At 41.1% G+C, this 26244-nt stretch overlaps 2 protein-coding genes across 2 annotated transcripts in view; one reads left to right on the top strand and one right to left on the bottom strand.

The window, feature by feature from the left end:
- CTSE (cathepsin E) overlaps nucleotides 1-26244 on the top strand; it is a 76042-nt gene that overhangs the window by 14337 nt on the left and 35461 nt on the right. The window contains exons 3-4 of the mRNA XM_068265545.1: nucleotides 14715-14832; nucleotides 24802-24920. Coding sequence (XP_068121646.1) covers nucleotides 14715-14832; nucleotides 24802-24920 — 237 coding nt within the window. The remainder of the gene's footprint in view (nucleotides 1-14714; nucleotides 14833-24801; nucleotides 24921-26244) is intronic.
- On the bottom strand, nucleotides 2207-9894 carry LOC137547487 (uncharacterized). Its single transcript, XM_068271083.1, has 3 exons — nucleotides 9872-9894; nucleotides 8012-9315; nucleotides 2207-2415 (listed from the first exon to the last, which is right to left on the bottom strand). The coding sequence occupies exons 1-3, from the start codon at nucleotides 9892-9894 to the stop codon at nucleotides 2207-2209; spliced, it is 1536 nt and encodes a 511-aa protein (XP_068127184.1).

Consider the following 26244-nt stretch of genomic DNA (forward strand, 5'->3'; position numbering starts at 1 on the left):
AAATCAAAATTGCGCAGTCCAAAATAAACTGGCTGATGTCAGCTATACCATTCAATATAACAAATTTAGGATGACTCAGTGGATCTGACGACTGGGCGTTGCCCCACAATCGCTATGCAATCAACTATAAATGACAGGAATTTTCCCTCTGTCTACACTTTAACCTCCGCTGGCCTGTGTTACTACACAGAGCAGGCGGGTAAAATACATATAATTTTTGGAATAAAATATCTATTGAGTCGTCCTAAACTTGGCTAGGTGTGGCTTGCACATGCTGCGGCAAAGTATCAAAATATCTAGAGGAGGTAGCTTGAAAGGTCTAGTTTTTATCCAAGACTGAGTTAAACAGCCAGTTATCAATGAACATATGGTAGAACTTAGGTGAGTTGTTTCCAACTTGCAACTTTGGAAAAGCTCACCCCTTTTTAAAATATCAACCAATGAAATTCAATCAATACATCATATGTTCAGATATTCTGCGCTGTAATAAGCCGTCTAACTGACAAGAAAATCAGAACTGGGTTCAAGTATAGTCACCAAGATGGCCTCTGGGCGTGTTCCTCTTAGGCGTGGTTGCGTTCAGATGGCATGAATCCTCTATGTCCTGGTCTGCTCAGATCTCCTGATGGTCTGATTCTCTCATTGCATGACCCCTCTCATCTTATTCCCCTCACTACCTATGGTCCTGCCCAGGAGATTAAATCTTCTAGCCTATCACTGGGCAGTGGGAGTGACCAATGGGAGCTTTCTGTGACTAATCTTTAACCCAAGTGTAATACTGGCTTTCACCCTTTGTAGGTGCTGTTGGCTAACTAATCACAGACTTACTGGGATATTTGGCAAACTAAAAACAAAAATCATGTTTTATTATACCCCAACAGTGAATAAATCAATGTTATAAAAATTCATATCTTATGGATAGCTGCTCTGGATGGGATCATTGGTTATTATTTAGTATACAGTGACCTTTTCTATCATATCCAAGATAGATTTGATTTTATCCAAAATCATAGTGGCATATTGAAAACCACCATGGACCTCCTTATATAAAACATTGTTTTTGTTAGCATGGTTTTATATCTCTAACATTATTGTTTAATATACAACACTGGTAACCATATAACATTTCTATACCATTCTGGATATATTCATTCAGGGAATCTTTATATTAACACGTATACATTTTCAATAACATTTTCATATTGTTACTGGTTTGCCCAGCTATAAGAAAAATAAAGGTATTTCCTAAGCCTTGTGTTTGTGTCTGGACTTTGGAAACACAAATATTGCATAGAACCCTTGCATGGGTTTTGGTTTCACATTCAATGTAGCCAGGTTTGAGCCATTGTATACAGATATTAGTCCATTTTTAAACACACTATTGTCACTCAGACTCCTCTTGTTTGCTATCTTGTCAAGTGTTTTGACCTAAAACAAAGAATGGTCTGATATCATTGTTCCCAGTAGGGTGAATGGGATTACCCATTGCAAATAGCACATCAGCTGACTGCCTGTTGTTCAACATCTGACCTTCCTTTAGAGACACATACAAGTCAGCCTTGCATGGCAATATTACATCGCCATATTAAAATATGCTCTGCCTTTCTCAATGATCAATGTATATGTTAACCTATAATCACCCTACATTAAGAAGTCTTTGTCTTCTGTAACCTAAGGAAAGGAAATTATTAGGTCTATGTGTATCTGATCATACACAGTTCAGTTTATTGGAAAAATGATATCCCGCCATATGGAAATCTCGACACATCCCCCTTTTCTTTTGGAATGTTCCAGGGTGTGACCATTTCAAAAGAACAACAAGGATTATTAAACGTTTTACGTTTTCTTCATTCCTGTGGGAACGCGTTGCGAACGAAGCTTTATGTTTTGTATTTGTAATCCAAGTATGAAAGGGAAATGGACTTTAAACATTGTCTTCATCACATTGAAGTTTATGTTTCACGCCTCAAGAAAAATAAACTTGGCAAATGATACTCCGGATGTAAACAAACAGGTTTCCTCTTGTTGCAAAGGTGGCAAACAGCGACTGTAACAGCGATGAACTGCTTTGGCCTTTGGTTCAAACAAAAGGATTTTCCGGATCTGCTTCAAGATTTGAATAACTCACTCCTGTGAGTATCTGGTGTGGAACAGGTATCAGACTTGCATCTCCCTTCAATGGACCTCGGATACATCAGCTCGTCATTCAACGACACATCGCGGGTTTAGGCTCATCTGGACCCTCTAGGATAGGAACATCTATCTGGTCATGATGAACTCCGCTGTATCCGGTAACATCACGGATGCTGAATCTGGCATCACTCGTGGCTCGGCACTCTTCCCCAAGATTAGGACTGCATAAAGGATGGCAATCATCAGGTGGGGCATCTTTGCGCCGGATTGGAATCTTTGTGTCTAGTGGAGATTAAATGCATCATTAGGTATACCTGTCAGGAGAAAAATAATTTGTTAGCACACATTTCAAGATTGCTCAATTCTCCGCAACTGTGAGCTAGGGTGACATATACGCAACTGATTAATATGCACCCATTTTTCAACAAAGTCATCCCCCTTAGGGATCTTAACCTTATAAACCACAGGAGACAACTTATCAGTGATTGGATATGGGCCCTTCCATGAAGGGAGGAACTTCTTCTCCTTTACCTGGTCTCTGGCGAAATTGTACAGATACACCTTATCGTCCACCTGATACTCCTTTTGCGTAGTTTTGAGGTCATAGTACGTTTTTGTACTGACTGCGGCTTTTTCGATGTTTCTTTGAGCAAATGCAAAGGCATGCTGGAGGTGCTTCCGTAAGTTCTCCACATATTGATGTGCAGTAGTTGCATTCATCAAATTGTGATCCGTGGTTTTGTAAAGCAAATGTTGGGGTAACACCATCTTTCTACCTGTGAGCATCTCAAATGGCGAAAGTTTGGTTGCTGCGCTTGGAGTAGCTCTAATAGCCATGAGAACTAGTGGCAGCTTGACATCCCAGTCTTTACCTGATTCGCTAACAAATTTTTTCAGGATATTTACAATGGATTGATTGTAACGCTCCACTCCACCACTAGAGGCTGGTCGGTAAGCTATGTGTAGCTTCCGTTTTACCCCTAGGATTTCCCACATTTTGGTCATTACTTCACTGGTGAAGTGACTTCCGCGATCGGATTCGATGCGCTGTGGAAGACCAAATCGGGAAAATATGTGGTTAATGAGCAGTGATGCGCACACACTGGAACTGCATGTTTTACTTGGTAGACATTCTACCCATTTAGTGAACAGGCATGTTACGGTTAACATATACCGGTTTCCTTTTGAGGACGTTGTTACTGGACCAATAAAATCGATCTGGATGTCTGACCATGGCATAGCTATGCCTCTTTTCATCAGCGGTGCCCTGTGAGTGGGACCTTGTGGCTGGAATTGAGGGCATATCAAGCACCCTTGACAATATGTCCTGACATCCTGTAACATGTGTGGCCAGTAAGCGTAGTCTCTTAATAACTCATACGTTATTTTCTCTCCTCGATGACCAGCTGTTGGGGCATCGTGAGCATGTTGTAACATTAAACCCCGATATGCTGCGGGTACTACCCACTGCGTAATACCATTTTTCGAGGTTCGTATTAGCAATCCATCCTGTAATGCAAATTGTGACACACCTTTCATCAAAATACGTAATTCTTCGTTGTCACTGCAGTCTTCCACGGTGATGGGATAATCATGTGGACTTCCAATATGTTTATAAAACAAACCAATAATGGGATCCCCCTTTTGGCTCGCAATGAGATCCTCATTAGGAGAATCTTGACTCCACATTGCTACACTGGGTTGAGACTCCTTTTGGGCCTGCCCCCTAGTGGTGACATTTACTTCGATAGTTCCCATGAGGTCATTGATATCGAAGATTTCACCATCAATGGCTGCTTTCTTAGCGAGGGAATCTGCTAGATCGTTCCCATCTTTATCAGCGCCAGGGTGTTTCGAATGACCCCTTACCTTTTTCCAATAAATGGTAAGGTCGTGGGTATTAACCAGTTCATCAATTTTACAAAACAATTTACCATGTTTGACTGGCTTTTTGTTACTCCTTGTCATGCTAGTCCTTTTCCAACTGGGAAAATATTCCACAAAACTGTTCCGAACATACTCAGAATCTGTTATCAAAACAAATTCCTTAAGGTCATGTTCGATAGCCATTTGTATAGCTTTATACACGGCAGCGAGTTCTGCGACCTGGCTACTTTTGGGACCAATTTTGTATCCCGCAGATATCTCTGGAAATATGTTATTCCATACGATACCGATACCTGCAACCAGCATCTTTTCATCTCCTTCTGTGTGAAAAGAACAGCCGTCAACATATGCACATGGTAGTGATTTGCAGTACTCTTCTTCATAGGATTTATATGGAGATAAAGATTGCTCTTCCAGAAAATCGTTTTCTGGTGGCTCATCTTTATGTTCCACATGAGAGCAATCATGGAGTTCAGCTAATCCTTGAGCAACTGGATTTTTAGTATCCTGTTTATATTTGATTTCCAGTGGCCATCCCATTAGGGACATTGTCCATGCCGTTATCCTACTGTTTGACAGGTTACCTTCTTTTATTTGGTTACTTTGCAAATATTGTAGTGATTGGTGTGCAGTTTCTACAATGATCTTTTCCCCTTGAATAAAACTTCTGAAATATTGCAAAGCCCACACAGTTGCTAATAATGCCTTCTCACAATTATTAAATTTGATTTCAACTGGTGATAGTGATTTACTGGCATAAGCAATTATTTTATTCAGTCTTTCTTGCTTTTGGAAAAGAACTGCACTTACACTCTTATCGGTAAAACCTGTTTCAACATAGAAGGGTTTACCACCTTCTGGATAAGCAAGGCATGGGGCCTGTATGAGTTTTGTTTTAAGCTCAGATACAGCTTGTTCATGGCACTCATTCCATTCCCATTGTACTCCTTTCTTTAGCAGCTGCAATAGCGGTTTTGTAATCTCAGCATAGTTATCTATGAACTTGCGAGAATAATTCATCATCCCCAGGAATGATCTCAGTTCCTTGAGATTTGTGGGGGACCTCGTATTTTTGATTGCTTCCACTTTCTTTTTCTGTGGATTAATTCCTTCTGCAGTAATTTCATGTCCTAGGAAATTTACTTTAGATCGGCACCATTGAGCTTTCTGTAGGGAAAGTTTAACACCTGCTTCTCTTAGTTGATTCAATACATATCTCAACTCTGAAATATGTTCCTCAAAGATTGTACTTTTGATAAGGATATCATCGACATAAGTTAGGGTACCTCGTTCAGCTGCATCAGGCATTGCTTTGTGCATGAACACAGCAAATTCGTGGCCTGCGTTGATGTATCCGAAAGGCGTACGGGTCCACGCAAATTGTCTGTTACCGAATGTGAAGGCTAGTTTGTATTGATCCCTTTCATCCACTTTAATTGTCCAATATCCTTGTGCGCAGTCAAGGGCTGTGAATATTTTAGACCCTTGGATTTGCGCCAAGCATTGGTCAATGTATGGTACAGGCCAACCCGACATGTAGACACGTTTGTTTAACTGTCTCAAGTCTGAGCATAGACGGAACTGACCATTCGGTTTAAGAACTCCGAGTACTGGATGATTGAAGGAACTGTGTACTGGGCGGATAATACCTTTCTTTTCCAGGTTCTTAACAATTTCCGATAATGACTCGTAGGCTGCTAGCGGAAGTCGATATTGTTTGATAAACACAGGGGGTGCATCTGGATCAGTCAGGATTCTCGTAACATGCAGGTTAGTCTCCCCACAGTCATAAGAGTCCTTGGCAAACATCTCCTGGAAATCCCAGAATAGTTGCCTTAGCTGCTGTCGTTCTGATTCATTAGAACATCCATCAGCTATAGAGAGTTGTTCTTCTACCCGTTCCTGAAATTCTGGGAAAATCTCAGGTTGACCTACCTCATAAGCTTCTTCAAGCCTATTAGTTAAGTCATTTGGGGTGTAACATGCTTGATCCTTACCCTGCTGGAGTGATTGATACTCACTTTCATTGATTTCCTGGTTAAAAATCAATGATGTTCCCTCGACATGACATGTACCTTCCTCAGAACTGAAAGGATAAATAGAGTGTATGCTGAACAATCCTTCAGGTGTTGAGAAATATTGTTGGTCCACTATTTGTTCTTCTGTCAAATATTCATCAGGTATTAGTCCAATGACTTCATTTTGGAATCCAAAAGTATAATACTCTGAGTCAATGGCTAAGCCAATCATTGTATCCTCCTGTAACGTGATACTATGAGGGCTCATGTTTTGCATGACCATATATAATGGTTCCTGATGAATATTTATTAGGGGAATTGGTTTTACCTTCAACCCCAATTGTTGCATCCGATTGGATAAACAAATCAATGCATCTGCATTTCTCATCTTTTGACCCTTCTTTACTCGAATGGGTAAAAGAAATGATTTGCAACCTTCAGGGATTTTTACTTTTTCAGCGACAGTGATATCCACTGCATATGGTATCCGCTGTCCCCATCTCAAGGCTTGTTCTCTATCCTGGAATTCCTCTGGGTTTCCGGATAATTTGGACCACAGAACATTATTGACCAGATCAACCTGTATGGCAAATCGGTGAATAATGTCGTTTCCTAAGTACATTTGGTACTGTGGTTCCTTTAACACACTGAAGACATGTTTTGCAGATTTGTTTCCTAGAGACACAGATAAGATGCATTTTGCAATTACATTATGACTCTGGTTATCGTTATCCAGATCATGGATCCATTCCTGTGTGGAAATAAATTTGATTATCTGAGGGTCGGTAACCTGCTTCAGCAGTCCTAGGCTTATGTAGCTGGCCTCAGATTTGAGATCCAACTTGGCATATTTTACCCGAGCAATATTATTTACCTGCACGGGAACCAGCACATTATCATTGATTTTCTCGATTTCAACCAATGCCTGTGTATGCTTGGTTATGCCTGCCACTTCCTGGTTTCCCCCTTTAAAGGAAATAGTTAACACATCCTCTTCAAGGACTATCTTTTCAATCTTATCCTTTCGGATATTTATGATGTGAAAAGCAGTGTTAGCATTTTCCTCGGGTTTACCGTTTTTCAGGATAGTGACTTCTGGTATCTGACTGTTCCGGAAATGGATTTCAACAGAGTTAGGCCTTTCCTCAATCATATGGCAGCTGCGTTGCGACTGTGCATTGCTGGAGCGCTCAAAATCAATTGGAGCATTGACTTGAGCCCATATTGCTTCATTTATGAAGTCAATTATGGAATTTAGTCGTTTGAGCAGATCGATTCCAATGATCAATCTATCATATGGAAGATCAACAATCAAAGTTGGATGTTTAATGATCTTTTTACCGATCTTATATGTCAGCCAGGATGTGCCTTTCACTTGTAAACTATTACCACCAACGCTTATTAGTGCACCGTCAAAGGCTTTTAATCTTGGCTTCCTTTGTAATGAATCCAAGATCTGCTGGTAATAGTTAAAAGACAGAATAGTAACCTGGGAACCGGTATCCAGTAAACCTGGGATCGGTCCGATACATCCATCTTGTAGATGGGTATCGATAAAATACCGGCCATCTACCTGTTCAAGATTGCAAAGAAAATTGGAATGTTTCTCCATTTGTTGCTTCAGAGAATGATCTCTCTGCAGCGTCAGGGTATTAGGAACTTGTTCCTCCTGATCCTGCCTGCAAGGCATTTGGGTTCCCATGGATTCTACCACTGGGACAGTCTGAACAGAGGGTACTTCACGCTCTGGCTCACATGACACAATATCACACATTTGTGGTGAAATATCAAGAACATTAGACTTCCCTTCCACGACCTGGGGTATGTCGGTACATTGCACATCATTTTCATTAACCGTATCCATTTCCGTACAGTGATCTATCTCGGTTTCCTTTAGTTGGCAGAGCTGGGCCCTGCCCCCCCAGCTAAAAAATCCTCATGCTGTCTTCCGGCAGATCCCTGAGTCAACTTACCCATCATGTCACTCAGCTTGTTCACTTGATCGACAAGCTGATCAAACCTGTTAGGTCGGCGAGGGTTCTGGTTCCGGGGATCATTTCTGTTCCCTGCGGGTGATCCACTTCTAGGTGAGTTAGGGGATGATCTACCCCTAGGTGAACTATGTGGGTACTGTCTCCTTTCCCACTGCTGCCTGGGTCGGTTATCCCACCGTCTATATCCTTGGGGACGCCTGTACCCCTGGGGTTCTCTATATCCCTGGTAACCTCTGTACCCCTGGCCGCCCCGGTTTCCTTGGTAACCCTGGTATCCTTGATACCTGCGATTAAACCGAGGACGGTAGTCCTGGTTTCCAGAGCCTGAGCTCTCCCTATCTGACCCTTTAGGGTTTTGTGGTCTGTTTTGATTAGGGTTTTGTTGCTGTCTTTGGCCCTGCTGGATAGGTACTTTTGCAGGAGGTATTTTCTTCTGCTGGGATTCAAGGTTTAGGTCCGCTTTCACTTTGGTTTCATCTACTCCGCGCTCTGGGTACTTTCTGTTGTTCCTCCCACTTACGTTGGAACTCCCACTGATATTGAAAAGCAGGGTTGCTGAGGTAACCATTTTCTCTAGGGAGTTTCCGAAGTCTAACTCATTGGCCATGCTTAACTTTATTTGGGTAGGCAATGCATCGTAATATGCCTGTTTAAAATCAAGAGACTCCCAGTTAGGATTCCGATATGCTAAACTGTAAGAGTTTTTTAGCACGGAAAGGAATTCTCGGGGGCTCTGATCGGGTCGACAAGTAAGTCGATACACATCTCGTTTAGCTTCTGAGTTAGTGCGATACGGCCCAAACTCAAGCTTCACTTCGTGTGAAACTGCTTGCCATCTAATGATACCCCGCTCCTTAAATGAAGTGAAATAGTGGCGGTATCTGTCATCAAAAACCCATGGGAGAAATCTGATCCTGTCTGCTTCAGACAGATTTAAAGAATCCATAGTGGATTCATATAACTCCAAGTGGGATGCGATTTGTGCTGAACCCTTTTTAGTGAATTTTGGCACAGCGGTGTTTAAGAATTTTATGATGCTGGCCGAGCTCTGCTTTTCCTGGGAGTACTGATTATTTCCCCTGCTTGAAACCCCTTTATACGTACCTTTCCCCCTTCTTGGGATAGGGCTGGATTTCCGCTTTCTTTCATCAGCCTCAAATTCATCTGAATCGATATCAGCAAGGGAGTCGTGACCTTTATAGGAACCATCATACCTAGGGGCCCTCATTTGCATATCTCTCTCTGGAGAGGAATCCAAATGTTGATCTTTAGGGACCCTTGTACTGTCATCGATTATGGTATTCATAGTCTTACATACCGTCTCCATACGATCCAACATGCCTTGCCATTTTAGGTCATATGGAGTGAGTATTGGCGGGCAAGGGCTGGATGATCTATCGAGTCTACCTGCCTGTTGGATTTTGAAGTACTGCTGTTGTAGTTCTTCAAAATCCTGTTTAAGTCTGCGATGCGCTTCACGATTCCGTTCGGCGTCTCTTTCCAGACTTTTGATCGCTACCTCCCTGTCTGAAATATTAATCATTAATTGGTCTCTATCAGCCCTTATAATTTGAAGATCTGATTCCACATCCCGTAACTGGGAGTTCAATGATTGGACGTCTCCCTCTGTTCCTTGCAATTGGGATCTCAACTGTACAATTTCTTTTTTTCTAGACTGTGCAAGGATATCTACCTCTAATAACCCATATAGAACAGAGGGTAGGGCGCCTAACAACCTCTTCTTCAGTTCGGAATCCGAGGTTATTGTGGTCATACATGAAAGATAATGATCCACCAGACCCTTAGATTGAAATATATGATCAGCTTCCTGTTTTATACTTTTCCTCATTCTGCTTATCCATTCATCTACTTCCTCATTATATTTCAGTTGTATAAATATAAATTCCACAATTTTTCGGAACGTCTGTTCCAAATGCAGTTCTGAATCACTACCTGTAGCACTCATGATTCAATAGCCAATGCAATAAAACCAGCTCAATAAAACGTTTTTACACTGTTTAAACCAGTAATGGAAAGTAAACGGATCTCGCTGGGGCCTCCAATCTTATGTCGGGCGTTTTGTCAATGTTTGTATAACTTGTTTAAAATATATATATAAAATCAAAAATGTAAATGTAATGCTCCTGGGAAAATAGGAGGAGCTAAAATACAAACATACGCCTAACTGTGTGAGCTTGTTTTCCGAGGTTTTACAGTACTGGTTTAAACATGCAAATAAACGTAGACCAATTTATAAAAATATCAATTTAATATCGAATAAATATTACAATATCAAAACAATATAATATTGCACTTTTGATATAAAACAAAACTCATAAGGTCATTCTTATAATAAGCAATGAGCTGGATAATAATTTCAGTAAAACATCAAAATGTTATTATACTTATTCACCAATACAAAAGGCTTAAACCAATTAGCAGTCAACTCAAATACAGTGCAGAGATATGACTCATCAAATATGGCCGTCGGCCCTGTCACTCAATTTACCACAGGGTCTCTGGAGACAAAATGGATGAATTGAACGAAAACAAAATGGCTGTTATCAAAATCAAAATGGCTGCTATCCAAAACAAAATGGTGGCTATCAAAAACAAAATGGTGGCTATCAAAAACAAAATGGTGGCTATCAAAAATCAAAATTGCGCAGTCCAAAATAAACTGGCTGATGTCAGCTATACCATTCAATATAACAAATTTAGGATGACTCAGTGGATCTGACGACTGGGCGTTGCCCCACAATCGCTATGCAATCAACTATAAATGACAGGAATTTTCCCTCTGTCTACACTTTAACCTCCGCTGGCCTGTGTTACTACACAGAGCAGGCGGGTAAAATACATATAATTTTTGGAATAAAATATCTATTGAGTCGTCCTAAACTTGGCTAGGTGTGGCTTGCACATGCTGCGGCAAAGTATCAAAATATCTAGAGGAGGTAGCTTGAAAGGTCTAGTTTTTATCCAAGACTGAGTTAAACAGCCAGTTATCAATGAACATATGGTAGAACTTAGGTGAGTTGTTTCCAACTTGCAACTTTGGAAAAGCTCACCCCTTTTTAAAATATCAACCAATGAAATTCAATCAATACATCATATGTTCAGATATTCTGCGCTGTAATAAGCCGTCTAACTGACAAGAAAATCAGAACTGGGTTCAAGTATAGTCACCAAGATGGCCTCTGGGCGTGTTCCTCTTAGGCGTGGTTGCGTTCAGATGGCATGAATCCTCTATGTCCTGGTCTGCTCAGATCTCCTGATGGTCTGATTCTCTCATTGCATGACCCCTCTCATCTTATTCCCCTCACTACCTATGGTCCTGCCCAGGAGATTAAATCTTCTAGCCTATCACTGGGCAGTGGGAGTGACCAATGGGAGCTTTCTGTGACTAATCTTTAACCCAAGTGTAATACTGGCTTTCACCCTTTGTAGGTGCTGTTGGCTAACTAATCACAGACTTACTGGGATATTTGGCAAACTAAAAACAAAAATCATGTTTTATTATACCCCAACAGTGAATAAATCAATGTTATAAAAATTCATATCTTATGGATAGCTGCTCTGGATGGGATCATTGGTTATTATTTAGTATACAGTGACCTTTTCTATCATATCCAAGATAGATTTGATTTTATCCAAAATCATAGTGGCATATTGAAAACCACCATGGACCTCCTTATATAAAACATTGTTTTTGTTAGCATGGTTTTATATCTCTAACATTATTGTTTAATATACAACACTGGTAACCATATAACATTTCTATACCATTCTGGATATATTCATTCAGGGAATCTTTATATTAACACGTATACATTTTCAATAACATTTTCATATTGTTACTGGTTTGCCCAGCTATAAGAAAAATAAAGGTATTTCCTAAGCCTTGTGTTTGTGTCTGGACTTTGGAAACACAAATATTGCATAGAACCCTTGCATGGGTTTTGGTTTCACATTCAATGTAGCCAGGTTTGAGCCATTGTATACAGATATTAGTCCATTTTTAAACACACTATTGTCACTCAGACTCCTCTTGTTTGCTATCTTGTCAAGTGTTTTGACCTAAAACAAAGAATGGTCTGATATCATTGTTCCCAGTAGGGTGAATGGGATTACCCATTGCAAATAGCACATCAGCTGACTGCCTGTTGTTCAACATCTGACCTTCCTTTAGAGACACATACAAGTCAGCCTTGCATGGCAATATTACATCGCCATATTAAAATATGCTCTGCCTTTCTCAATGATCAATGTATATGTTAACCTATAATCACCCTACATTAAGAAGTCTTTGTCTTCTGTAACCTAAGGAAAGGAAATTATTAGGTCTATGTGTATCTGATCATACACAGTTCAGTTTATTGGAAAAATGATATCCCGCCATATGGAAATCTCGACAGCTGTACTGGGTGGCCACACTACTAGACCCTCGGTACAGGCACAAAGTGGCGGACCTGTTACCAACTCACCGGAAGGTGGAAAGGATGCAGCACATGCAGAACCAGCTGTCAACTATGCTTTACAATGCCTTTAAGGGTGATGTGACAGCACAACGCCAGCAAGGTACCACTGCCACTAATCCTCCTCCCGTGTCCACGCAGTCAAAGACAGGACGCTCCAGCGATCTCATGGTGATGTCGGACATGCGGACGTTCTTTAGTCCAACGCCTCGCCGTAGCCCTTCCGGATCCACCCTCCACCAACGCCTCGACCGGCAGGTAGCCGACTACCTGGCCTTAAGTGTGGATGTAGACACTGCTGTGAACAGCGATGAGGAACCCTTGAACTACTGGGTGCGCAGGCTTGACCTGTGGCCAGAGCTGTCCCAATTTGCCATCCAACTTCTCTCCTGCCCTGCCGCAAGCGTCCTCTCAGAAAGGACCTTCAGCGCAGCTGGAGGCATTGTCACAGAGAAGAGAAGTCGCCTAAGTCACAAAAGTGTTAAGTACCTCACCTTTATCAAAATGAATGAGGCATGGATCCCGGAGGGCTGCTGCCCGCCCCAAGACTAAGTCAGTCCCCGCACACACAGCATCTCTGCCTGCACGCCGTGTGACTGGCTGCCTGGCCTGCCCCAAAAAGACTAAGTCGCTCCCAGTCCCTCCACACAGCATGTCTGCCTGCAGGCCGCTTCACTACCTTCTCCGCCACCACCAACAGGGTCCGGGACTCCAGGCGGATTGCTGAATTTTTTAGGCCGCTGCTAGCAGCGGCCGCTGTAATAATTTTTATGGTGCGTGTACATGACTGCCTAATTTTTCTGGCTGCACTGAGGGCAGCTGCAACAACAAAAGAAAAGGCATGTACATGCGCCCATTCCCCTTCGTGATCATTACCTTGCCGTGGTGAAGGGGCTTGCGTATCACAATGAAGCAATGACCGGCGCCTAGACGAGTGTCTCGGGGGGCACACAAAAGATAATAAGGTCGTTGCTTCATTGTGGTCAGACCAAATTTGATCAGCTGGACAGTCACTGTTCTGTCATTCAGCTACATCAGCCAGGCCGACCATATGGGCTGTAAAGCCACCAAAACCTGCACTCTCGCCATGGTGCGCACCAGTCCAGCACGGCCGTCACTAGTACAAACAGCTGTTTGCGGTGCGTTACACGGTGAGTTTGGTGTGTCAGTGTGAAGCAGTACCTTAATTACACTACCTGATTGATGTATACACATGCAAGATGTTTTAAAGCACTTTAGGCCTGTCATTTAGCATTCAATGTGATTTCTGCCCTTAAAACGCTGCTTTGCGTCAAATCCAGATTTTTCCCGGGGACTTTTGGCGTGTATCCCACTCCGCCATGCCCCCCTCCAGGTGTTAGACCCCTTGAAACATCTTTTCCATCTCTTTTGTGGCCAGCATAATTATTTTTTTTTTTCAAAGTTCGCATCCCCATTGAAGTCTATTGCGGTTCGCGAACTTTAACGCGAACCGAACGTTCCGCGAAAGTTCGCGAACCCGGTTCGCGAACCTAAAATCGGAGGTTCGGCCCAACTCTAACTGTGGGTCTACTAAGTGGATCGCCCTCTGGCATGCCACGGTAAAGGTGTGTTAGGCCCCTTGAAACAGCTTTTTCATCACTTTTGTGGCCAGAAACAGTCCCTCCAGGTTTTAAAATTCACCTGCCCATTGAAGTATTTGGCGGTTCCTGTGGTTTGCCGGTTCGCGAATGTTTGCAGAAAATTCCCAAAATTTCAAGTTTGCAACATCACTAGTGTGGACCCCCTAACATGAAATTCACTGCTCTTTTTTTTTATATAAGTAAATTTACACTACTGTTATGTTGCTACATTATATGTCATGTACCGCATTTAAATGTATACTTTTTTTTTCCTATCGTAGCGTTAAAACTATACTATAAGGTATTTTAGAAAACGTTTTGCCCTCTTGTACCCACTGATTTCCCCAACATATCTTGCAAATTTGATGGTTCTAGCTTGTAAGGAGACTGTGCTATTAATCATGAAAGTCGGCAGCTATCAGGCAAAAAAAGTGCTAAAATATTAGGGCGAGTTTTTGCTTGTCTAAGTGAAAATTGTACTTATTTTCACGGAAAAAAGACAAAAATAATATTAGCATTTTTGCTTCTCACTGCTGCTCACCAGTAATAATACATGAATGTTTCTTCTAAACTTTCTTAAAAATATAGTGGATTTTTTTGCAGATGGAATATTTTGGTCAAATAACTATTGGTACACCTCCTCAGACGTTCACAGTGATCTTTGACACCGGATCCTCAAATCTGTGGATTGCATCCATCTATTGCACAAGTCAAGCATGCAGTAAGACTTGTAGCATTTTAAAGTGTTTGAGTTTGTCTAATTTCACAATAGGTTTTTTGGGGGGTGTTGCAGCAATGGTCAACTTTTTACTTGTTATATTGTTATTCTAGGGTCATAATGTAGCTGTTATCATTATTCTCAGACCTAAATGTGTTTTTAAGTACAGTGACTTCAATTCATCAAAGGCTGTTCACTATTCGGTATTTTAGACTTTTTTTTTTGCTAATTCATCAAGAAACCCATAGCTTTAATTCACAAAAACTTGTTTGGTAACAGCAGAAGAGTGTGGAGTTGTCTCTGTTTTGTTACATGCTGTTCCGTGCAGTGACAGCATTACAATAGTAAGAGGCAACCCCGACATCCCTTTACAATGTTTGTCACACTGCCAGGGCCATATTTAGGCCAAGGACAACTAGGCCATGGCCTAGGGCACCACAGGAGCAAGGGCACCAAAGCAGCATCCTAAACTGGTGGTTTGTAAGCTTGCAAAAGCTGCAATGCAGGGAAACCAGCATTGCAGCCACCTTGCTCTCTGTGCACGTTTGTATTGTGGCCGGCAGCCATGGACTTGGGCAGCATTGGAGACGGAAAGAAGAGGAAACTTATGCACTGGAGATAAGCGGAGAACTGAGTGACACTAATGGCTGCTACAGTACGAAGGCAAGCTGGCTACCTATACTGAAAAAAAGGGGGGGGGGGGGGAGAGGAGGGATTAAGGTAGTCATCTGACTACCAAAACTGGAGGGAAAGGGGGGAGGGGTCATCTGGCTACCTATACTGGGGGGGTCATCTGGCTACCTATACTGAAAGAAAAGGGGAGGGGTCTTCTGGCTACCTATACTGTAGGGAAGGGGGAATGGTCATCTGGTTACCTGTACTGAAGAGGGGCAGCTGGTGACAGTGGCCTTGGGTGGTAAAGAGTATAAATCCAGCCCTGCATACTAGGGGCCTTATTCACTATTCTGTGCTAACCCAGTTAGCACGCCCAAAGGCTTTGGGCGTTCTAACTAGGGTTCTAAGTAGTTAGCACCAAGAAAAGTGAATCAGCTCACGTGCGGGGCAAAGAAAACGGCGCGCCCGATGCGACTATAAAGGTGCATTGGGTGCGACCTTAATGTCACATAGTGCGACGATAAGGTCGACACTCAATGCGCCCTTATTGTCGCATCGGGTGCGCCGTTTTTGACGCACCGCGATGCGACATTTCGCGCACACCATGCTGTGCAAGCGCAAAGTTTTGCATGCGAGCAGTAGTTAGCATGCACAAAGTCACTTTAGGCGTGAACAGGGGCTTTGTGAATCAAGCCCTATCTCTGCACACTCTAAATCTGTCTATTAGTGTTTCTTAACATTTTATTTAATTGCCACAGCTTAGATGAAATTCCAAGATACATTACACATGCCATGCTTAGGTGATTTCCCCACTAGCTCCTACACATCTTCAAACAGGAACCTAAAGGGTTAAACTTCAGAAGGGCTGCAGGGGAAACCTCTTTTGTTCCATCCTCTCTTCTCCGCTGCCTGAAGGGTAGAAAAGATTGTTCCTCCCTACAAGCTTTTGCATCCTATCAGCATTCGATAAGCTGGACTTGCAGGAGACCGGGGCTGTTTCTATTAGCTCTCTGTTTCTGTAAGTCATAGGTAATCCCTCTCTGCTTCTGTGAGTCACGGCTCCCATACAGTCTCTGCACTGTTCTCGACATACCAGAAATGCCGGTAATCATCGGACATGTTTCTGGGCTTTACCGCATATTGTAATCTTCATGAATTGACATTTACTGACATTTGTTGAGGTGTTTATCGCACAAGTTGGTAATTTACCTTACTGGTCAGTAGTTTCAGCTTGCCCTGCGGTAACAGCCTTGATGAATTGAAATTTTCAAAATGCTCTGAAAAATCAGCTGTTTTAAGCATTACAAATGAATTGAAGCCAGTATCTAAAGATTACGGTAAAGGAAGGTTTTTAATAGCCAGCTAACCATGTCCATAGTGAATGATACATGAAATACTTCTATCCATCTATGGTATTTTTCCATCTCTGCAGGATTTGGCAAGTGCTCTTTTGGTAACCAGCAATCATCTTACTAGTTGCTAAGTGCTATATTATGTTCTGCAAATAAAATTTAAATACTGAAATCTACAACTTTCACTAGATTTTATAAAACCTTACAAAACAGAATGGTGGATACAGAAATGTTCTAGTTACCATTGCATAAGTAACTAGCCGTCCAGGAGATTCACTTTCTATTTACAGAAAGTGTGTGTGTGCTGCAATCGCTCGAAAACACCTTGACCAATGACCAATTTCAACAAAACTTGGTATCCCCCCCCCCCCCCCCCTGCACACCTGGGCAGAACCACACACAGTTAATCAGATTTTACCCATTCACCCATGGAACAAATGTAAAATGCTGCCATTCTCACAGTTATAAAGCTATAGTCTCCAAACTTGGCAATTGGTCACTGAGGTAAAAAATTCAGGGAAAGTAGATGTAGCATAAAACAGCCAATCAAATTTCAGCTGTTCATTTTAAATGGGAAAATGCAAACTTTCACTATTAATCGCAGGGTTTTAAAACTTGGCACACTTAGTCACTGGGTGACTGGGATTTATATTCAGGAAAGTGGGTGTAGCCTACAACAACCAAATACAACAGGGAAAGTGCACAGAATCCTAGAAAGCTGCAAAGTGTAGTGCTGACATCACAAGCAAGATGGCAGTACCCATGCAGGAGGGCAGCAGAAATCAGCTATGGGAAAGAAATAATAGTGGAAACATGCTGTTCTCAGGATGCCTGCTACTTCAAATTGTTGAGGGATTGTAGCAAACAGATTGCAAGAATCATTGTTCTGCTCTGCTGCCAGTTTGACAGTTCTAATTAAAAATATTAAACATATTTCTTTACAGATTTTTCCAATATTTTAGTTGCCTAATTTTCTACATAAGAACTAGGCTTATTATTATTCCAATGAGAAATGAGTGAAATTGCCAGGTTGCATTTTTTTTTCAAGTGCACACATGTTGGTGAGATTGTGTTAAAGAGAATCTGTATTGTTAAAATCGCACAAAAGTAAACATACCAGTGTGTTAGGGGACATCACCTATTACCCTCTGTCACAATTTCACCGCTCCCCGCCGCATTAAAAGTAGTCAAAAACAGTTTTAAAAAGTTTGTTTATAAACAAACAAAATGGCCACCAAAACAGGAAGTAGGTTGATGTACAGCATGTCCACACATAGAAAATACATTCATACACAAGCAGGCTGTATACAGCCTTACTTCTGAATCTCAAGAGATCACTTGTGTGTGTTTACCTTCTGTCCCCAGCTTCTCTCATGAACTGAACATTACAGGCTTCCTGCAGACAGCTCTGCCTGTGTCGTTAATTCCTCAGTATGTGACAGACCAGCTCCTTTCACAGCCTCCAGAGGAGGATTTTTATCCAGCTCTCTTCTATCACTGATAAGATAGCAGAGAAGCTGCTGGCTTATGTAAATAAAACACACACTGGAGTGTGCATAGAGGAACAGTTCAACACTGAAGAACTTGGCAGCCTTCCAGACACAGGCCGACAAGTCTGACAGGGGAAAGATACATTGATTTATTACAGAGATGGTTATAGTAGAAAGAGCTGCAGTAAGCCAGAACACATTAGAATAGGTTTAGGAACTTGTAGGATGGTAGAAAAAACGTTGTAATTTTTGTTACAGAGTCACTTTAAGTACAGAACTTACAAGAACTTAGGATACATTTAGCCTAATTTCTAAGAGGGTTGAGGTTGCCATTCCTCCTGAACCATGGGCATCCCTATTAGATTAGAGAATTGAGGGCAATTCTAAATGTAACAACTTGTTTATCATATTTGTATGTAATGCTGCGTCAGTGCTGCTGGCCAAGACTTGGAGAACTATACCCCACCCAAGGTGGGTTTTCGTTCAGAAAAATCATTATACAGGAAGTCTCCAGTTAACGAATAGGATAGGGACTGTAGGTTCGTTCTTAACCTGAATCTGTTCTTAAGTCAGAACACTGTGCCATCTCTGTCCCCTGTACCCCTCTGTGCCTCCAGTGTCCCCCTCTGTGTCACATCTGCCCTCTGTACCTACTTATACAAGTTTAAAAGCCATTTTTTCTTTGAATTTTTTAAATCGACTTTCTCAAAAACTACAAGTCCAACTTGAATTTTTTTTACTTGTTCCCATGGAAACACAGAATCCATGCTGTTCGTATCGGCAGGTCGTTCTTAAGTCGGCGTTCGTAAGTCGGGGACTACCTGTACTTATTTGCTAGGGAAAATGACCTTTAACATATTAAAGCAAATTTGAGTCTAGCAAATTCCTTCAAACTTGGGGTAGATAGCTGCTTGGACAACTTTTCATCCCCCACAGCCTGTTAATAGTATTTTCCCTGATGCTGCTTCAGGACATGACTAGTCTCTTTACTTCTCTTGTCTAATGAGCAATTTGTTCTATTTTCTAAAGTTTATCTTGGAGTTGTATACTGTGCGTTACAAACTTCAAAGAACTGTGCACAATGTTATGATATTGTTTTGAAAAAAATAAAAGATAGAACTACTAAAAATAAAGTTGACAAACAAAACAAAAAAGCGTATACACATACACAAACACCAGTCTTCTGCAAGAGTGTACTTTTAGACCCCTTTGGAGCTTTATAACCCACCTTCTTAACCACTTCAGGGCGAGAGCAAGTTTCACTTATCAGCACTGCTCCCATTCATTCATCAATAACTTTACTACTGATCACACCTAAATTATCTATATATTGTTTTTTTCAGGACAAATTAGGCTTTTAGAGAGTGATATTTTTGCTTAGTAATTATCTTATTTTCTATGCATTTTAAAGGGAAATTAAGGTAAAAAATACAATAAACAGTGCTAAGTATAAGTTACAATAAACAGTGCTAAGTATAAGTTAAACCCACACATTTTATTTGTTCATCCATCCTGGTTATTACAGCATTTAGATTATGTCCCTAGCACAATGTATGGTGACATTATTGTATTTAGAAATAAAGGTGTCATTTTTTTGCTCTCTCGTTGTTTTTTGCTCTCTCATTGTACACTATCGATGATTATGACAGCTTATTTGCAAAAATAATAGTAATATATCTTCATGGCATGAATATTTAAAAAGCCAAGTTCCTAAGGTAACAATACATGTATTTTCTCTTATATTCTGTCACTTAGGCGTCAATTCACCAGAGGTTACCAACCTATTTATCTCTTGGGAGGTAATTTACCCCCTGTGATATCTCCAAATAGCAATTCTCCAGAAGTATAGGGGAAAATATCGACAGAGAGAAATGCAAGAGATAAATGTGAGATAAGTATGAGATAAATAAGTGATAGTTAGTAGTTAGTTTTTCTCCAAATCACAATTCACCAGGGAAGAAAGGGGGTGTGGCCATTCGTTATTTTTTCATCTCTTTATCCCCTGAATGAACCTGGAGATATCGTGGTTTTCACACAGCAGCTGCTGCTGTGGAAGATGGAGCCTTTTGAGCTTACTCTGTTAGGCCTGGTGCACACCAAAAACCGCTAGCAGATCCGCAAAATGCTAGCAGATTTTGAAACGCTTTTTCTTCTTTTTCTGTAGCGTTTCAGATAGCATTTTGCGGTTTTGTGAAGCGTTTTTGGTGTAGTAGATTTCATGTATTGTTACAGTAAAGCTGTTACTGAACAGCTACTGTAACAAAAACCGCCTGGCAAACCGCTCTGAAGTGCCGTTTTTCAGAGCGGTTTGCGTTTTTCCTATACTTAACATTGAGGCAGAAACGCCTCCGCAATCCAAAATCTGCAGCAGCCCGGGAGTATGCGTTTCTGCAAAACGCCTCCCGCTCTGGTGTGCACCAGCCCATTGAAATACATTACCCAAGCGTATCCACAGCCGCAAGCGGATCGCAAAACGCAGCCGAACCACTCTGGTGTGCACTAGGCCTTAGAGCTTGCTTCTATTATGAGGAGACGAAGGCGCAGGAGGAGGGTCTGTTTAATCGCCCCTCGTATTTTTCGTGAGAGAACAGTTCTTGATAATTTTACTGAGACAGAGGTGGTGAAGAAGTTCAGACTCACTCGTGATATAATTTATGATATGATCCGGCAGTAAAAGGTGGGAATACTCTGGTCAGGTAGTGGTAAAACTCCGCCTCCTACCCACAATGCTTCACTTTTAAGCTTACAGAGAGGAAAAGTATCCCATGTAAATCATTAATACCGATTACCAAACTCTCTGCTTTCTCACACTTTCCTCATGCATATCTCTCCATTATCCCCTGCTATCGAACACTTTTCTCTCTGTCCTCTCACACTGGTGAATTGACTCCAGAGTGTTAAAATACCTCATGAGATAAAATACCTACCTTTTTTCTCTTAGCAAATCCTCTCTGGTGAATTGACACCTTTGTTTTCATTTTACAAGTCTTTTATTTTGGTACAGATTATGCGAAAATTTAATTGCTTTTGATTCAGTTTGTGACTAAAAAGAATACACAAGACATGGGCCTCAACCATAAAACTCTCTAAACTCCACTCTACAACGTATCAGGGTTAAAATGTTACCACATATGTCTCTTGTATTTTTTCTAAGACTTTCCCAAGTTTGGCTATATTGTTGAAAATTACATTTTTATGTTGGATTGAGTTTGTCCCTACCCATTTTTTATGTGGAGTGCGCCCAAGCTTTAGGACACACTAAAATGTATTCTACAACTCTTCACGGTTAAAATGATACCACATATGCATCATTTAGTAACAAACTGGTAGTGCACTCTCCACAAATACACTGGACAAATACTGTATATTTGTCCAGTTAGGCTTAAGTGATTACAGAACAACTATCAAAAAAAATGTTTTTCCTGTAAACCCTTAATACCTATAGAGCTTACAGCCAGCAACACTAAAATGCTTTTCAGGGGTCTCTCATCACAGCCTGTTTGAAAAAAAAGCCTTGTTTACCAGCTGTTTTTTTAACAATTTTGTGTTAGCATAGGGGAAAGTTGGAGGCAGAGCTGAACTGTAACCTGGCTATACACTGTTTACTTTACACTGCATGGCAGACAGAGGCACACAGACAGGAACACAGAGCTTCAGCTGATGATTATTTACACACATTTGAAGCTATATTTCTGCTTTCTATCATTGTGAACAGATTCCAATCACAGTATTAGAGTCAGTGAAGATTGTTTCTGTATGCTGGATGTGCTGGGCACCGTCCTTCATAGCAATGCCCCCAGTTAGAACTGTTCTCTGTAAATGTCATTTTCTTCATATAAAACACGAAAAGATGAAAAAAGTCTTTGTATTGCTATTTGCTAGTAATTATTGGAAATACGTGTGGCATTTAAAATTTTACTTAACTTTGATAGCTGTCCTTTAACTACTTGCTGCATGCCGTGCAGTATATTCACGGCCCTTTAAAAAAGACAGGATGCAGCAGGGCCGTGAAAACAAGTCTGCAGCGGCATGCAGCCGCCGCTCGCTCCCGTTCGCGCGTGCGCGCGCACCGCCGTTACCGCCGCTTAGAGGGGAAGTTAATGAATGGGACCGCAGGTCCCATTCATAAATCTGAGTCCCCGATTCAATGAATACCAGCGTCTACGAGACGCCGGCATTCATTGCATCTTCCTGTGTTACACAGCCACGGATTACTTCCGATTCATGTGCTTACGTATGTGAATCGGAAATGACGACTGAGGACATCTTGTGGCCAAATAGTATATTGCACCAAAATTGCTTTTTATTTAATAAAAATCCCCACACTGACTGATATAATTAACTATTTCCCTCCCACACCCTCCCATAATACCCAAACTTTTTTTTATTTATAAAAGGGGGAAAAAAAATTACATCAAAAAAAAAATATATAAGTAGTTACCTTAGGGACTGAACTTTTTAAAAATGTATGTCAAGGCAGTATATTACTATTAATTTTTAATTTATGGGCGTGTAATTAGTGATGGACGCAAAACTGAAAAAATGCACCTTTATTTCCAAATGAAATATTGGCACCATGCATTCTACTAGGGAAATTTTTTGAACGTTGCAATAACCGGGACAAAAGGGCACATAAAATGTGTGGCTTTTATCCACAGTAGAATGTTTTATTTTAACACTATAATGGTCAAAAACTGAAAAATAATGCATTTTATATATTGTTTTCTTATTATTCATGTTAAAATGCATTTAGGATAAAATAATTCTTGGCATACTGTACCTCCCAAAGAAAGCCTAATTGGTGGCAAGAAAAACAAGATATAGATCATTACGCTGTGATTAGTAGTGATTAAGTTATTGGGAAAAGTAAGGCAGGAGCGCTGACAGGTGAAAATTGCTCTGGTCCACAAGAGGAAAAATGCCTCAGGTGTCAAGTGGTTAAAAGGGATCAAAATACTTGTTCCTAATTTTTGGTAAAAAATAAAAAAATAAAATTCAGTAATCATCACTTTTAAAGAGGCAGAAAAATGATTATGTGTATTTCTACAAATGTCCTGACTAAGCAAAACCACAGTCCAGTGAATGAGCAGCTGTAGGCCATATTCTCATTGAGAAGCAGTGGTGACTTGGAGATCCATTTTTGTTTTAATGCACAGGGCCAGCGCTACCATAGAGGCAAAGGGGGCAATTGCCCCAGGGCCCCAGAGCTTGTAGGGGCCCCCAGTGGCTACAAGAGGAAAAAAAAATTCAAATCGACCTTATCGTTTTTGAGAAAATCGATTTTAAAGTTTCAAAGGAAAAAAAATACACATTTAAAAACCTGCCGACTTTAATGGTTAATAGCAAATCCACCTTAAATGCTAGAAACCCTAAATTTGCAGGATATGTTAAGGATATCATTGGGAATAAGAGGAAAAAACAATTTTTCAAAAAGACCTTATAGTTTTTGAGAAAATCGATTTTAAAGTTTTGAAGGAAAAAAGTATACTTTTAAATGCGGTAAATGTCACTTTTAGTAGCAAACCTAACGGTAGTGTAATTTTACATGCATCAAACGAAAGCGCAATACATTTCCTGACGGGGTTTCCAGGGGGTCTATGCGCAGCCGCAGCGCTTTGGCCAGGGATTGCTATACAGCCGCAATATGGCTGTATGAAGATCCATGGCATTTTTTCCTATTTTCCCCAAAAAAATGTTATGTTTAAAGTGTGGAAATTTTTTTAAAAAAAAAATTATGTGGGGTCCCCCCTCCTGAAACTTTTTAACCCCTTGTCCCCCATGCACGCTGGGATAGCCAGAATGTGGAGCTCCGACCGATTGGGACTTCACACCCTGTTATACCAGCTACAAAAAGGTCCCTTAATGCCGATTTTTGTTCCGGGGTATCTGTTGGGGGTGCCCCCCAGGTTTATTTTGCCCTGGGGCCCCGTTGTTGCTTAAACCGGCCCTGTTAATGCATAGGAAAAATGATTATCGGGCTTACATTTTGTTACATTTCCTTATTACTGTGCAATTTATTTAAAGCATGATGAAACTTCCATTTAAAATAAAATTAAAATGAAATTAGTGCAAAGATCAGCAGTTTGTCACACTAAATAACTCATCTTGCTGGTCTTATATTTGCCTGATTGATCCTGCAGCTGCTTATGAAGCCTGAAGCCGACAGGGAGGCTGTCTTTCTTTCACTGTGCATTCTGGATCACCCAGAAGTATGTCTCTTGCTGCATGCTGACACACTGTATGTGACTAAAGTGAGGGACACAGAATGCACAGTGAAGGATAGACTGCCTCCTTTTTGGCTTCAGTCCATAAGCAGTTATAGCATCACTCCAGTAAATATTAGACTAGCAAGATGCTTTCCGCAGTGTGTAAAACTACTGATCTATATTTTTAAGGGCCTTAATTTGATTTTGTTATGAACGTTTCAACCCTCTTTAATATGTGTTTCTACATGAAAACATTGTGCAGGAAATATGCAAACCATCTGTAAACCATCTCTGTGGGTTTTTTTTAAGTGAGCCATAACAGGTACCAGCCGAGTCAGTCATCCTCTTATGTTTCTAATGGAGAATCTTTCTATATCCAGTATGGGACTGGCAACCTAACAGGAATACTAGGAATTGATGAAGTTACTGTAAGTATGAGTAACAAAATTAATACTGTGTGAAACAAAAGTCAACTAAATACACGTCTGTTTGGTAAAACAGTCACATATTAACCATTAACAGCTGAAATATTTTAATTTAGCCTGGTCATAGTATATTTTTTAAAAAAAAGCTTTAATTAGACATTGTTTTCTGTTGTAGATATTCATAATTTATTCAGAGTAATTCTTCAGTTATAGGCAGGGATTTGGGGGGTTTTGACACCATTTGTCTCCCATATATCAATGATGTTCTATCATGTTTGTTAAACATTTTGGAGACAGTAGACATCTTGAGCCAGACACCTATACAATTAACATCTGCAATGTTGTGTCAGTTAGCCGGACTGTTGGTTGAAAGTACACTTGAACTGAGAGGGATATGGCAGCGGCCATATTTATTTTCTTATTTATTTAAGTATTTATATAGCACCGACATATTACGCAGCGCTATACAGAGTATATTGTCTTGTCACTAACTGTCCCTCAGAGGGGCTCACAATCTAGTCCCTACCATAGTCATGTCTATGTATGTATCGTGTAGTGCATGTATCATAGTCTAGGGCCAATTTTAGGGGGAAGCCAATTAACTTATCTGTAGGTTTTTGGGATGTGGGAGGAAACCGGAGTGTCCGGAGGAAACCCACACAGACACGGGGAGAACATACAAACTCCTTGCAGATGTTGACCTGGCTGAGAATCGAACCGTGGACCCAGTGCTGCAAGGCGAGAGCACTAACCACAACGCCACGGTGCTGTCCTTTAAAACAATACTAATTGCCTGGAAGTCCTGCTGATCTCATTGGCTGCAGAAGTGTCTGAATCACACACCTGAAACAAGCATGTGGCTAATCCAATCAGACTTCAGTCAGTTCAACACCATGCATTCTGGAGCCTGTGGGAACATTACCATTTTTCCACAGATTACTTTACTTTGGGCCAAAGACAGGTAAAGTAACCCATACACTGGGTCCAATTCCTGCCGATACACAGCAGATTTAATCTGCTGTGAAATCGTTAATGCAAACGTTTGCCATCCAACATCGGTCGAGTCCCCGGGGTCCATGCTGTCTCACTGTCTTCTCCATCTCTTCTTTCCTTCCTGTCACGTCCTATGACTAGCCGAAGTTCAAACAGTAGAGCACCCTCTACTGTATGAACTTTCGCTAGTCACAGGACATGACAGGAAAGGAAGAGGGGAAGAAGTGAGGACAGCATAGGTCTCGGGGACTCGCACTGGCCGGACAGGTGATGTTATTGCTGCTGGCCGGGGGGGCCTGAATGGGGGAGGCCTGGGGCCGCGAGGCAAGCGATA

Source organism: Hyperolius riggenbachi, chromosome 2, assembly GCF_040937935.1.
Source record: "Hyperolius riggenbachi isolate aHypRig1 chromosome 2, aHypRig1.pri, whole genome shotgun sequence".
Lineage (NCBI taxonomy): Eukaryota > Metazoa > Chordata > Amphibia > Anura > Hyperoliidae > Hyperolius > Hyperolius riggenbachi.

Coding starts and splice junctions, on each gene's coding strand:
- LOC137547487 (XM_068271083.1), bottom strand. CDS start 9,894: ATGGATAAGCAGAATGAGGAAAA. Junction 9,316..9,871: donor GATAAGCAGAATGAGGAAAA/GTATAAAACAGG, acceptor AATCGATGACAG/TACAAGGGTCCCTAAAGATC. Junction 2,416..8,011: donor CAAGCTGAGTGACATGATGG/GTAAGTTGACTC, acceptor AATCTCCACTAG/ACACAAAGATTCCAATCCGG.